The sequence below is a fragment of the Gallus gallus genome, chromosome 5, assembly GCF_016699485.2.
Source record: "Gallus gallus isolate bGalGal1 chromosome 5, bGalGal1.mat.broiler.GRCg7b, whole genome shotgun sequence".
Taxonomy (NCBI): domain Eukaryota; kingdom Metazoa; phylum Chordata; class Aves; order Galliformes; family Phasianidae; genus Gallus; species Gallus gallus.
Window position 1 is genome coordinate 45,919,319 of NC_052536.1, and position 12,482 is coordinate 45,931,800.

At 35.2% G+C, this 12,482-nt stretch overlaps 1 protein-coding gene and 1 non-coding gene across 4 annotated transcripts in view; both read right to left on the bottom strand.

Moving 5' to 3' along the window:
* Positions 1 to 2,421: 2,421 nt before the first annotated feature.
* ATG2A (autophagy related 2A) overlaps positions 2,422 to 12,482 on the bottom strand; it is a 44,373-nt gene continuing 34,312 nt past the window's right edge. For 2 of the 3 annotated variants that reach the window (XM_040702052.2, XM_040702051.2), the window contains exons 34-42: positions 12,293 to 12,394; positions 10,816 to 10,894; positions 9,746 to 9,950; positions 8,744 to 8,813; positions 7,697 to 7,779; positions 7,056 to 7,177; positions 6,694 to 6,848; positions 5,608 to 5,757; positions 2,422 to 5,071 (exon numbers count right to left, since the gene is read on the bottom strand). In XM_040702052.2, coding sequence (XP_040557986.1) covers positions 4,841 to 5,071; positions 5,608 to 5,757; positions 6,694 to 6,848; positions 7,056 to 7,177; positions 7,697 to 7,779; positions 8,744 to 8,813; positions 9,746 to 9,950; positions 10,816 to 10,894; positions 12,293 to 12,394 — 1,197 coding nt within the window. In that variant the 3' untranslated portion in view covers positions 2,422 to 4,840. Of the gene's footprint in view, positions 5,072 to 5,607; positions 5,758 to 6,693; positions 6,849 to 7,055; positions 7,178 to 7,696; positions 7,780 to 8,743; positions 8,814 to 9,745; positions 9,951 to 10,815; positions 10,895 to 12,292; positions 12,395 to 12,482 lie in introns of those variants that run through there. The other variant, XM_015287777.4, reaches the window with a different exon arrangement.
* MIR6590 (microRNA 6590) lies at positions 5,740 to 5,843 on the bottom strand. The gene has a single exon (NR_105459.1). It is a non-coding gene; the product is annotated as a microRNA 6590 (primary transcript).

The following is a 12,482-nucleotide window of genomic DNA, read 5'->3' on the forward strand; positions in this document are numbered from 1 at the left end:
TAAAACATCAGGTCCAGAGACTGAGAGAGCTATGCACGGTACAGATCCAAACATGACTTCAACACCCACATCTTTTATGAGAACACTTGTACTACTGTGAAACGCAGGGTATTTGAGAGTATTTAAATAAACTCTTGGATTTCACTGCTTATGTTTCAACCTTTAAAGTAAAATCATCAGTACCATATTTGCAAAGATAATGTTCAGTAAAATTGTCTCTTTCATAATCGCTTAAGAGCTTTTTGGATTATTAAAAAACCTTTCTTGCCAACTCAAATAGCTGTAAATGGAACTGAGTAAGGTATGACCATGATTAACCACTTAATGAAAAATAAAAACAGGTGCACCCATTAAGCATACATAAATTCACCAGCAGGTGACCTAATGCTTATCACTACACAAGCAAGCATAGAGCATATTGCATTGCTAAAAAGCTGGTATTTAGGAACTGTCAATTGATACCTGTAAGTAAAGAGAAACTGCCTTTGCATGGAAGTATTTGTTGCCCACAGTCACTTTTAAGATTCTTACGGAGCAAAGGTTTGTTTGTTTTTTATAGCTGTCTTTCAGGTAGTTCCTAGGCACCCACAGCTTCTAGGCAGGACGCTTAAGAAAATCCCAGTAGACACTTCTGAGCCTGAGCATCTGGTAAGTAATGGTACTAAGAGTGTTAGTTCAATGTTACAGGATTTGTGCATTAATGAAAAGGTCCATGCCTGTTCACACACTGAAACAATGAGAAGGGCTCCTTAGTATCTATCTATACAAGCTGATTTCAGCAGAAAACACAAGTACTTTTCAGCAGAAAACACAAGTATTTTCATAGATCCATGCGAACAAAACTACAGCAGCGTGTACAGGTTACTCCAAAGTAATGTCTCCTATTCATTTCCATGGAAATGACAACAGATTAAAAAAGAGGACAATAACACTATTTGATGGGGCAAGTTCTCAGCGATGAAACACTAATTTTCAGTGTGGTCACCAACTTTAGCTATGTATTTTTGCCAGTGATGAAGAGAAGCCTGAATGCTGCACTCATAAAAATCTACACCAGAAGTGACCCACTGCTTCACAGCTGCTGTGATGCATCATTGCCCGTGAGTCCATCCTTTACTGCCAGATTGAAGTCAGAAAGTATCAAATCAAGACCATACAGTGGGTGTGGTAGGACAGTCCAGCCAGGATTGGCAATATGCTCAAAGTGGTATAGCGTTATTGTGTTCCAAGAGAAAGGTTGTCTTTTTCTCTAGCCTGACTGGAAGTTTCAGCCTTCAGCTTAGTCGATGTGTGATGTAGCAGTCATAGTTTGTCTGCCTTCCAGGATATCCAGAAGGATCACTCCTTTCCTGTCCCTTCTACCACTTCACCCACTGTGGGCTGCATCTTGCACTTTTTCTTCAATGGGGATTTCATGTCACCTCTCCCTGGACTGCCATTTTGACTTTGTCTCGTAGTAGTGGTACCACATATCATCACCACTGATGATGCGATCCAGGAAACCGTCACCTGCAGCCTCATATTGACTCAGTGAGTCCTGACAAACTCGCATGCAGTATTCTTTCTGTTCCTGAATGAGCATTCATGGGACTCACCTGACATAAATTTTGAGATATTCCAACATTGCCGCCACTGTTTCCAATGCATTAAAGCTGATGTTCACATCCACACACTCCTCCCTGGATATAATCCAACAGCTCGTGCGAATGAGACACTCTTCTTTATGTGGCAGTCAAGATCATGGTTTGTCTTTCACAGTTCTTTTGCCACTGCTGAAATGCACCACCCATCTCCTCACTAACATCTACTGTTGATCTCCATAAATGCTTAGCAAGTGTCATTGAATGTCAATGTTTTGCAATTGTTTTCCACATTCAATGACACACTTTTCCTTCATCCACACTTTGATGTCAGATACCATTTTGTATCCGACTGCCCCTCCGCTGCCATCTGTGACATAGCAACAATATATAAAGGGATATTGGAAGGAAGGTTTAACCTCTACAGCCATACCACCAACACCTGCTCCTGACATCATGAGCCTACATTACAGAATAGGAGATATTACTTTTGGAGCAGCCCTTGTATCTTATAGCCTTAATTTCCATGAAATCTGTTCAGTCTGACTGTATTTGGTGAATTAAATGCCTCAAAAGTCTTAAGTATTGAGCAGAACCTCTGACAGGCAACATCTATCTTTTGATTTAAAACAAGCGCTCCAAAACACAATGCGCAGTCTGAGGAGTGTTTTAGGTTTTTGCTTTTTAAAATATCCAGTGCTACATGATGTTACTGAAATCAAAAACAATACAGAATATACACATTCAAAAATTAAGAAACTGGTCACAAAAATTAAGGGAAAGAAAAAATCTTAAGTTTCCCTGAAAAGGCTCAATAAAGTACAAGAAATAAATGCAAGGGTTTTAAATAGTGAAACATTTGAAGTTTAATAATTTGTACAATCTGTATTGTCAACAGACACTCTATAAAATGTTTTACCTTGAGAGCAGGCCCTCGTATAAAAATATGTTCAAACTGCATTGCTGTACAAGCAGATGATGACAGAATGGAAAACGAACACTGAAATGCCAATGCTTCTTTTAAGCAAAGTCAAAAAGGAAGAAAACATGCAGATTTATACTGTTACAGTGTACTTCCATTAACTGGATGAACTAGATCAGAAGAAAGGATGTAGTATAGTAACTGTAATAGAAAATGATTAATTGCTACTTACTTGCACTGATTCATTACCACTTCTTCAGAAGGCATTCAGGAGGTGTGAAATAGCAAGCATGGAACTCATTCCTGTGCAAAATGCTCAGTTTTGAGCTCTTACTGGAACATTTAGTAACATTACTGAAGAAAAAATATGACTGCAGCAAGTATTTTTACATCAGAAAGTATTTCATCTATGTAGGTATTTGTCCTCTCAGAACAATTTCCTTCTGTTTACAACATTTTGCTTAAATGAAATTATCAGGTCTTCAAAACGTACTACAACTACAAAGGTTACAGTGAATGAAAGCCAGCTTCGTAATAGCACCTTCCACCCACGTAAGAACTTGTTTGCAAATGGATTTGTGTTTTATTGAAAACAATAAAAGCAGTCTCCAATAGTCATTCCAGCAGAGGAGATCTCTCTCACAAATCATTTACCCTCCAGACAAATTCTTTGGTGTCCAGGAACAGCCAGTTAATGCTTATTCGTCTTAATATTATACTTCGTTTCCTTCATATGCTACTTTTGTCCTGCAATACAGTATATCAGCAAAGTTTCTGTTAATGGTAGATTATTCAAAAAAAAAAAAAAAAAGAGAGAGAGAGAAGGAGACTACCTCCTGATCACCCTTAGAGATTCAAGTCAAACAAAAAGCACCTTTCAGCAGAGATTTGTCCATGGCGTATCTGTAGGACAACAATAGGACTTGCAAAAAACTAACGTTCCAATTGGTCACCCAAACTACTGAGCTGCTGAAATTCAGAATAAGTAGTTTTCTATTCAAAGTAGTCTTTACTTTTTATCCTCCAATCTTTGCAAGCACAAGGAATAAAGGTTTATTCCTGCACAGCTAGTGTCTAGCCTTTTAATTTCACAGAAATGGTGCACTATCAGCGGCTTAATAAAGCTCTACAGAGACCCTGTTCCCCTATTAAACTGTAAAGAGTGTCAGAATCGATTTTGATTTTTGAAGGTTTTTGTTTTTCAAATCCTAAACTATTCCCAGTTCAAATTAAATGGCTCCAAACGCTCATTGCCAAATAACTGATGATACATGATTTAAATTAAAAAATAATCTCGTTAAGAGCAGCAACTTTGCAACCTTAAATGAAATCAGATCATTACATCTTGTAGAGAATTTTAACCATGATGTTATAAAATAATTTGGGTTTACTTAGGATTCCTCATTCTTACAAAGAACTTTTTGCTACAATATGTAACTGCTGTTTTTTTGAATAACAGTTATTTTTAGCTTTGTAATTAGTGTAACAGAAGACAAGAGTGTTTTTACATATAACAGTTTAAACAAATTTAAGACACTTTCTGTAGAATCATCATCAAATGATGCTTTTTATCAATTACTTGTTTAAGCTTTTAACCACATAAAGGATAATGCACATTACATTTTATTCACACTATAAAAAAGCACAATATACAGGCCATATCCTTTAAAGTGCAACACAACAGAACATTTCTGCAACATTCAGTTTCTTCAAAGACCCACAAAAGTAGGTATTTAATATTGAGAAACAAATCCTGTTCACAGGTATATCAACACTGAATCTAAATTCTGAATGGTTATCAAGATTGTTCTTTAAGTGCCACACTAAAAGCAATGCATACGACCACTAAATGATATTACCATATCTGCTTCCATGTTACATAGCCTCCGTATCTCAAATTGAAAATGAAAGCTGCTATCTTTTAGTCAGTGAAGAGCATCTGCAGAGCCTTTTATTGAAGACAGTTTCTTGACTATGCTCAAAAACCATCTCTGAAGTATACTTAGTTTTATCATATAGGCTGCTGCTTCAGATGTTTTATCTACCAAGAAAAATATGGTAAACGGAATAGAGCAAGCATGTCTCTTGAGTTGGCAGCGCATGCTTTGTTATGTTTGGCACTATCTACCAAATGTATTGGTAATGCACAGCATAAGCAAGTACCAATTTGCTTTCCACTTCTTAAATATTTTTGGTTGGATGTTTTGCTAACAATAGGCAAAAACCCTGCATGTTCCTGAGACGAGCAAAACAAATTCAGCTTCATCTAAGGCTGCCAATGGGAAAGTCTTCTGCATTTCTAGCCTTGCTAGCTGGCTGCTGAGCCTGATTCGTAAATTCAGTCTTCCCCAAGGCGCCATTTCTGAGATTCTTCTTGACGCACATCTGGCCTGATCTGGTTTCTCATTCCACCTAGAACATTTGAGGTTGCCTCTGTTGCAACAATGAAAGGTTTCACCACAGTTGGTGGAATTTGGCGGAGGACTCCTCCTACTGCTCCAGTTACACCTCTGTTTTCATGCTCACGAGCAGCAGTCTCATAGATGGTTTGGGCCGTGTCCGTAATTCCCTTTGAAAAATTAACAGAAATTAGTTACACCAAAAACAACAAAGCAAATTCTCCTAATTTAAAGGGCAACTTAAACTACTCAGCTTTTTTGTGTGTGTGTGTGTGTGTGTGTGTGTGTGTGTGTGTGTGTGTATTTTAACGGTGATACAACTACTACTAAAAAACCAATGAAACGTCAGTATTCTAACTTCTAACACATTGTCAAGGTAAAGAGACAGAGCTTTTACTTGTCTGCACACAGTATTACAGTAACAACTTCAAAATTAATGGTAACTGTTGTTTTAAAAAGAAAGCCTTATATACCTCTAAACAACAGTAAAATCTCAAAACTGAAGACCTACTCATGCTTCTCTAACATCTTAATTTGTTTTTATTTATTCCATGAAGAGTTCTTCTGGGTTTGAAACTACTGATAAAGACAGTCTTGTTCAAAATGTTGTCAGCTGGTCAGCTTAAACTAGCATCTCACATTTTATTTGCTTTGTTTTTACTGATGTTTCTTAAATTTTGTTAAGGACAATTACATTTGCACTTACCTCTTTTACAACACTGTATGCTTTGGCAACACCTTCCCGCAGATCTACTGGCTGATGTGCCAAACGATGGCGAGGGAATCGTTTGATCTTTTTTGTTTCAATAAAAGTTGGCCCTGGTGATACCATATCATATGCTGTTTCTGCAGCCAGCTGATGATCAGGAACAGAAGTAAAATAAAGAAGTAGTCTTATTTCAGCACCTGATCCCATATTTAAACTACTTGTAGGGAAACATAATTGAAACAGAATTATTTTAATACTACAAATAATAGTCACTTACATGAGATTAAAGTTCTGTACTACAATAATCTCTAGAATGGGTGCAGCTTTAACTAAATATTAAGTTCAAAAACGAAACAAATACTGAAGGTTTGTTAGCTCCCTCCCTACTCCCCCAACTGCTGTTGCTTCAAAAGCATCTTCTTACCTGTAGAAAACGTTCAAGACGAAACTAAAACATATGAACAATGATATGCTTCCTTATATGCACACAATCAGATACACATTTCCATTCAGGAAAAATACCAGCTTTTGGCTGTGTTCATACATGGGCACACATACAATCTTTGCAAAATTAGGTGGTAAAAATATATTATCACGAGCTATTTAACATTAAGGAACATAACTTTGTTACCACTTTAAACCATGAGTAGAGTTACTGCCTATTATTTTTTCTTCCTCTTCAATGAATAAGTACAAAAAACGTTTTCAAAAAGTTTTCAGGACCTATTACTGGAGAAAACACATGTGCAAGACCTTTCTTAATATCAGAAATGTTTTTTAGTGCTGCTATTTTACTGGTTAGTCTCTCCAATGTAATACACACAAGGTATTCTAAGAAACACATAACAGTCTCTGTGCTGGGCAGTATTTTAGTACAATCTTCTATATGTTGCATCTGATGAAACCATTCAAACAGCCACAAACATTGCCTAATCTCATCTCTGCTTTCGTATTTGTACAGCACTTATTTATTCTTATGCATTCTCCCACACTTAAACATAGCATTATGATATTAGCTTAACATAAAGCACTTACTAGCAACACTTCTCACTCATGCCTAACTTTAGATGCAATACACTATACCTGTATTGTCTGAACCATTCTGTTTGTTAGCTCCAGGGCTGCCATTGCAGTTGAAGTACCAAAAGATGCTGCTCCTCTTTGAAAGCCTCTTACAATACGGCCGTCCTTTCGGTACTGTTCAATTGGTAACCACACCAAGTCTTTCAGACCTTGAACTGAAATGAAGGAAGAACACCAGAGTTATTAAGTTCTCAGTAAGCCATGAGAGCAAGTAGAAACAAGAATTACCATTGTTTTGTTGTTGTTGTTTTAGGAAAACAAAACAAAAACAAATCAATGAAAAGAAAAATTAAAAACAAACAAACAAACAAAAAAAAACCCAGTGCCACTGTGTGCCTGAATAGAAATTAAAATTAGCTTACCTAACTGCACTAGGGAATGCATAGGTCCTACTCCTCCCAAAATTCCTGGCAGCTGGTTTTTCTTTATATCATTAAGCCATTCACTGATGGCATAGGAAAACAATTTATCGACACCTAATAAACTGAAATAAATAAAATAATTATTCTTTTAAAAAACCAAAAGAACTCCTAAATAAAATAAATGTATTATTCATTCAAATAAGCAAAGATGTCATTCAAACAAGAGGGAAGCCAATTTCAAGTGTCATCTTTTGTTGCCTTTGGCTAACAGAAGTGTTTCATGTGCCTCGTAAAACCAAAGTTCAAAACTGCATACTACATCTACTTCAACAGGAAGCAAATACAAAAATACAATTAAATAGTGTAGCACCAAGAATAGCACATATATTAAGTAGTTTCCTGAAAATAGATGTTCTTCTTTAACTGTCCATTTACAAATATTTCTCAATTATAGTTTCTGTATAATTCAAAAAGCAATTGACCAGAAATTGCTTTATGCCCACTCAAAATTAAATACTATAAATTCTGAATTTGAGAAATGTATGTTATCAGAGAATTTGCTTTTTGCTTGCTATACTGTTATTCACAGTAAACACATCCAATTTGGAATACTGATGTTAGCTAAAATTTAATTAACTTACCCATGTCTGTAACAAAGTCTCTTCAGCTTTAATTCTGAGCAGTTTAACTGTGCAAGCCCAATAAGAATCCCAGCTAGTGTCCCCTGTAAGTGAAACGTTTTGTTAACATAAAAATTCACCCATCAGCACTACCTATATCTGAGAGATAACTGCAATATCTTAACTCTTTCTGAAAGCATTTCTGCCTAAATTGATTATCCCACCAAAACCCAAATGCCACAAGTCATAGTGCTATGAATTCCATGTCCAGTTGATTTGCAAGTTATATAAAAACTTGCAAAAAGTTAAAATCTGGCTTAATCAGCTACTCTGAGGAAAATAAAAGAAACACTGAGGTAGAACAAATAATGGAAACACAGCTGTAGCATTACTATGTTTCAGGTATCATAAAGCTGCTATTTCAAGTTACAACTTCTTTGACAGTATTGCTGGTTCAAAAAGTTGCTGCTTTTACTTGTTTGTTCTCCTTCTGATTTGCCACGACAGAACAAAAATCTGGCACTGCAAACAGCATTTTCTGAGGTCTGCTCTACAAAATCCAATATGATAACTAATAAAAACAATTTGATAACTAATAAATATTTTATAAAGAAATATGAGCAGTTTTATTTTAAATCTGTACCATATTCTGACATTACAAATGAAGCCCTTACATTGCAAAGGATAGAAACCAAAAGAAAATTATTCTGGCATTAAGGAGAAAGACAATGCATTGTGCAATTCCGGTATCATCTTTTGAGGGCCATCACAGTTGCGTAGAAGACTTCTAGCCAGTCACTGAGCTTATAAATATGACTTTCGAGTCTCATTCTGCATTAATCATACCTGGAAGAGCTATTTCTCAGTTTTCAGATTAAGAGTAAAACAAGATCAAGTTTAAGCTTTACCGAAACTGCAAGAAAGAGAGCTCTATGATTCTCAGGATTGCATCAATAATGAGTAGGGAACAACAACAACAAATATATATATATATATATATATATAGCCCAAATCTTATGAGACAAAAACAGAAGTTTTTGTTCTACAGAATCAGCATTATACACAAACCTGATCCATTGATACATGTTTGCCATGGTAATCAAGCCGTATCGGAACTTCTGATGTAAAACGAAACTCTCTAAGATAAATAGAGGAAATATTAGAGTTAGGAACAGCAGTAAGAAATAAGATTACCCTTTCAAAAAGAAACCCATGGTTTCCCATTCTCCCGGAATAGGATGCCATACCTCTTTCTGTAAACCACAAATCCTCTAGACACCATGCTAGTGCTTAAGTATTGTGGAATAAGTGTACAAACCACAAATACAGCTTTTCTTGGTTTATTACCATCTTGAGAAAGTTAATATTTAGAGTAATTTTAACAATCCTGCAGAAGTGCTTCTAAGTCTAAACACGAACACCTTCCCTCAATTTTCACAGCATGAATTTTGCATTGAAGGAAAATATACTGCAAATGATGGAACTTAACTAAAAATTCTTTTGGTGATATAAGTGATAAAAACAGAACCACAGCCATTCTCTCATAATTTGACTCTCCCCTGTTTACCGAAACAAACATCTTTACTTACAGTCTGAACACATAATGAAGAAAAAGCTTCTGCACAACAAGCTGCAATTTTTGTAATCAATTCTCAGTTGGGAATACATTCAGAGTTCCTCTTGTGGTATTTCAATCTCATCCCTCTCTTGTGATTTCTTTTATTTTATGTACTTTCCTTCAAGTACTCTCATTTCTATTTATATTACATCTAACTTACATTGTCAGAGTACAAATAGTGCTCTTTTTATATATCTGCAAAATGTATTACTGGTTTTGTACATGGCACAGCTTTAATTCATTTTCTTGTCCTGTGCACAGTAGTTTGCTAAAGTTCGTAATAAATTTATTAGTTACTTTTCAATTATGAAACCAATACATATGATTTTTCTTATCAGTGAATAAACTACCACTGCAACTGAGCTTAAGACACGTAAGTTTATCATCATACTTCCTTAAAACAATTAGTAAAATAGCTGTGGGTCTCTGGAAACTTTTAAACTAAAATTTACCTGAAAAATACTGGCTGATCACTGTATGATGTCACTTCTTGTGAGAAACGATGATCATCGCCATTAATGACATCCATAGATTCAGTGCTACCATTTTCACTTGTTTGCTTTTGTGATGAGAAAGAAATGACAGGACTTGGGTCCTTAAGGCTACTGGCATACCTGGGCAAATTACATGTAACTTCAGCACCAGGAGACTTTTTAACTAAAAAGATAAAAGATAAAAGATTGTACATAGTAAATAGACTCATATTTTTCCACAGTGATTACAAAAATGACAGTATTTATACAACTACCATAACCTTTGTAAATACTAATATAATGTAATTACATTACTTAGTAGTTACTACTAATTACATTACATTAGTACTTACAAACATAACTAGCAGGTTAATAGTTAGATTCTCCTACATAATAACTTAGCTATCATTAGAAATCATTTTAAGAAGCTTAAGTTGAGGTTTATCCATCAGCAAAAATAATCCATCCAATCTGATATGATGAGTACGATGTCTCAACTGAAGTAAATCATAGCTGCTAACAAACTCACAGATACAGTTACTAGAGAAAATGTCCATTTCAGTATGTAAAGCTTCTTCTACATCAGATGTTTAGTTGAAGTGTTGATTTAACTGTACATATACATTTTGTACTGCTTAGTTATAAAATTGACCTCTGTTTCTTCCCCAAGGGTTACACAACCCCAAACTGTTAGACAGACATCCTAATTTATGCAAGTATGAAATAACGTTTTTGTTTTATCTAACAGTAACTCTCAATTATTACATACACATTACTCAATTTTTTCAGAAGTTCTTATTAAATATGCTCTAATTTTGTTGAAGCATCTTATACAGCAGAGCTCCCAAATGTTGAAAATCCTTGTTTGTGATTACAAAACACAAAACCAAAAATACCTAGTTTGTTTCTTTCTTAAAGTTAAGTACTAATGTTGATTTTTGGTCAATATCATAACTTATTTTATACATGAGACTTGTGTGTATATTTATAGATATGTACGCACATTAAAACAGAAAGAACACATTTATGCTAGATATTTTGAAGTTTACCTTCAGGATCTGGAGTAACTAAGAGTTCTACTTCTGCAGAGAGGCTAGTGAAAAAGTCCTTCAGGAAAAACAAGGCATCCTGGTGACAACAACAACAACAAAAAAAATCGGATTTAAAAAACAGTTAAAAAAAAAAACCTCTCAATTCTCTTAAAACAACCACCACCACAACCCTACAATCACAGGTCTTTTTTCTCTCTATAAATATGAAACAAACCTCTCTCACTGTGAAGCCTGTTCCAGAACGCAAGTGTTTTAATGGCTATAAACTTTCTCACCACTGCTTCAATAAAAGGCATTAATACCTCTACTGTTTCTCTATGTCTTGTTGATGCCTCAGTGGTATTACACTGTTTGCTTTTTTGAAAGATGCATCGCACTTTTGTCTTGTCACTTCTTACAGGATGAACATCTGGGCTTTCTTTTCTTTTGTTTTTGTTGTTGTTGTTGTTGTTGTTTTTGATTGCATGCAACTCTTTACTTCCATCAAAGCTGTCTTATTTTACAGAAGTCATAAAGGTGAATTTGGTTACGTTATGAATGATAAGCTATTAAGAGAGAACGTATTTCCTCACTGGATGGCAAAAAACACATTTTTCTATACAAAATCATTACAAACTATACAGTTGATGGTTGGACTAGACTATCTCACAGGTTTGTTCCAAACTTAATGATTCTAAGACACAGAGCAAATTTTTTTTCTAAGAATAAAAGGAAAATCTGCTCTCTAACTTGAACTGAGCAAAGGTATGTAGGGAATTTCTAACTGTGCCCTTGAAGAAACATCTCTTCATAGATGTTCAATTAAGCAAGAAATTCCTCCACAAAAAGAAATACCTACACTTGAAATTTGAGTGCACAGAGATACATATCTTCCTCACTGGTACAGAAAAAGATATGTTTCTGTAGTATATGGGAAATACTTTGTACAAAGGCTTGCCAATAAATACGGAACAATTTCTCCTGCTTGTTCCTCATGCCACTGTTGTTGATAATGAGACTAAAGGATTCACAGTATATCAGCAGTCCTCAAGTGTTGAGTGCCCTCGACTAAAATGCTGTAAATAGCTTCTGGTTTAATGAATAACATTCTTCCAGTAAAGCCACCAGAACTACTTCACTAGCAAACAAAGCAAGATTGCATAAGCATTATGCTTTTTAGATATCACTGCTTCAAAACATGTAAAAACGATCAGAAACTGCAGAAGATAAACTGGTAGTCTTGAGAACACAGCCAGCTACATAGTTTCTAAATTAATAAAGGCTAGTCACTGTACTAGCATAGCACAAGACAAGTTCCAGCATGGACATAAACAGAAACTGGAGACCCAGATGTGAATGACTATAATTAAAAGTTTCCAAATGTGAGATAGGAACCCCATAAAACCAGATGTAAGGGTCCCAAGTAAAAAAAAAAAAAAAAAAAAAAAAAAAAAAAGTATCAATCAATCAATATTTCTGCATTAGCACAACCAACCTGGTCAATATTGAGGCGAAGTGGCATTAATGAAACACGTAAACAACATTCCTGTGGGGATCTGCCAGACTCTGGTCGGACATGTAATGCTTTAACTGTTAACTGAGGAATAAACAAGGTAAATAAAAGTAGTAACCTTCACAATTATTAAATCGCAGAACACTAAAAGACACTAAAACTAAAACACTAA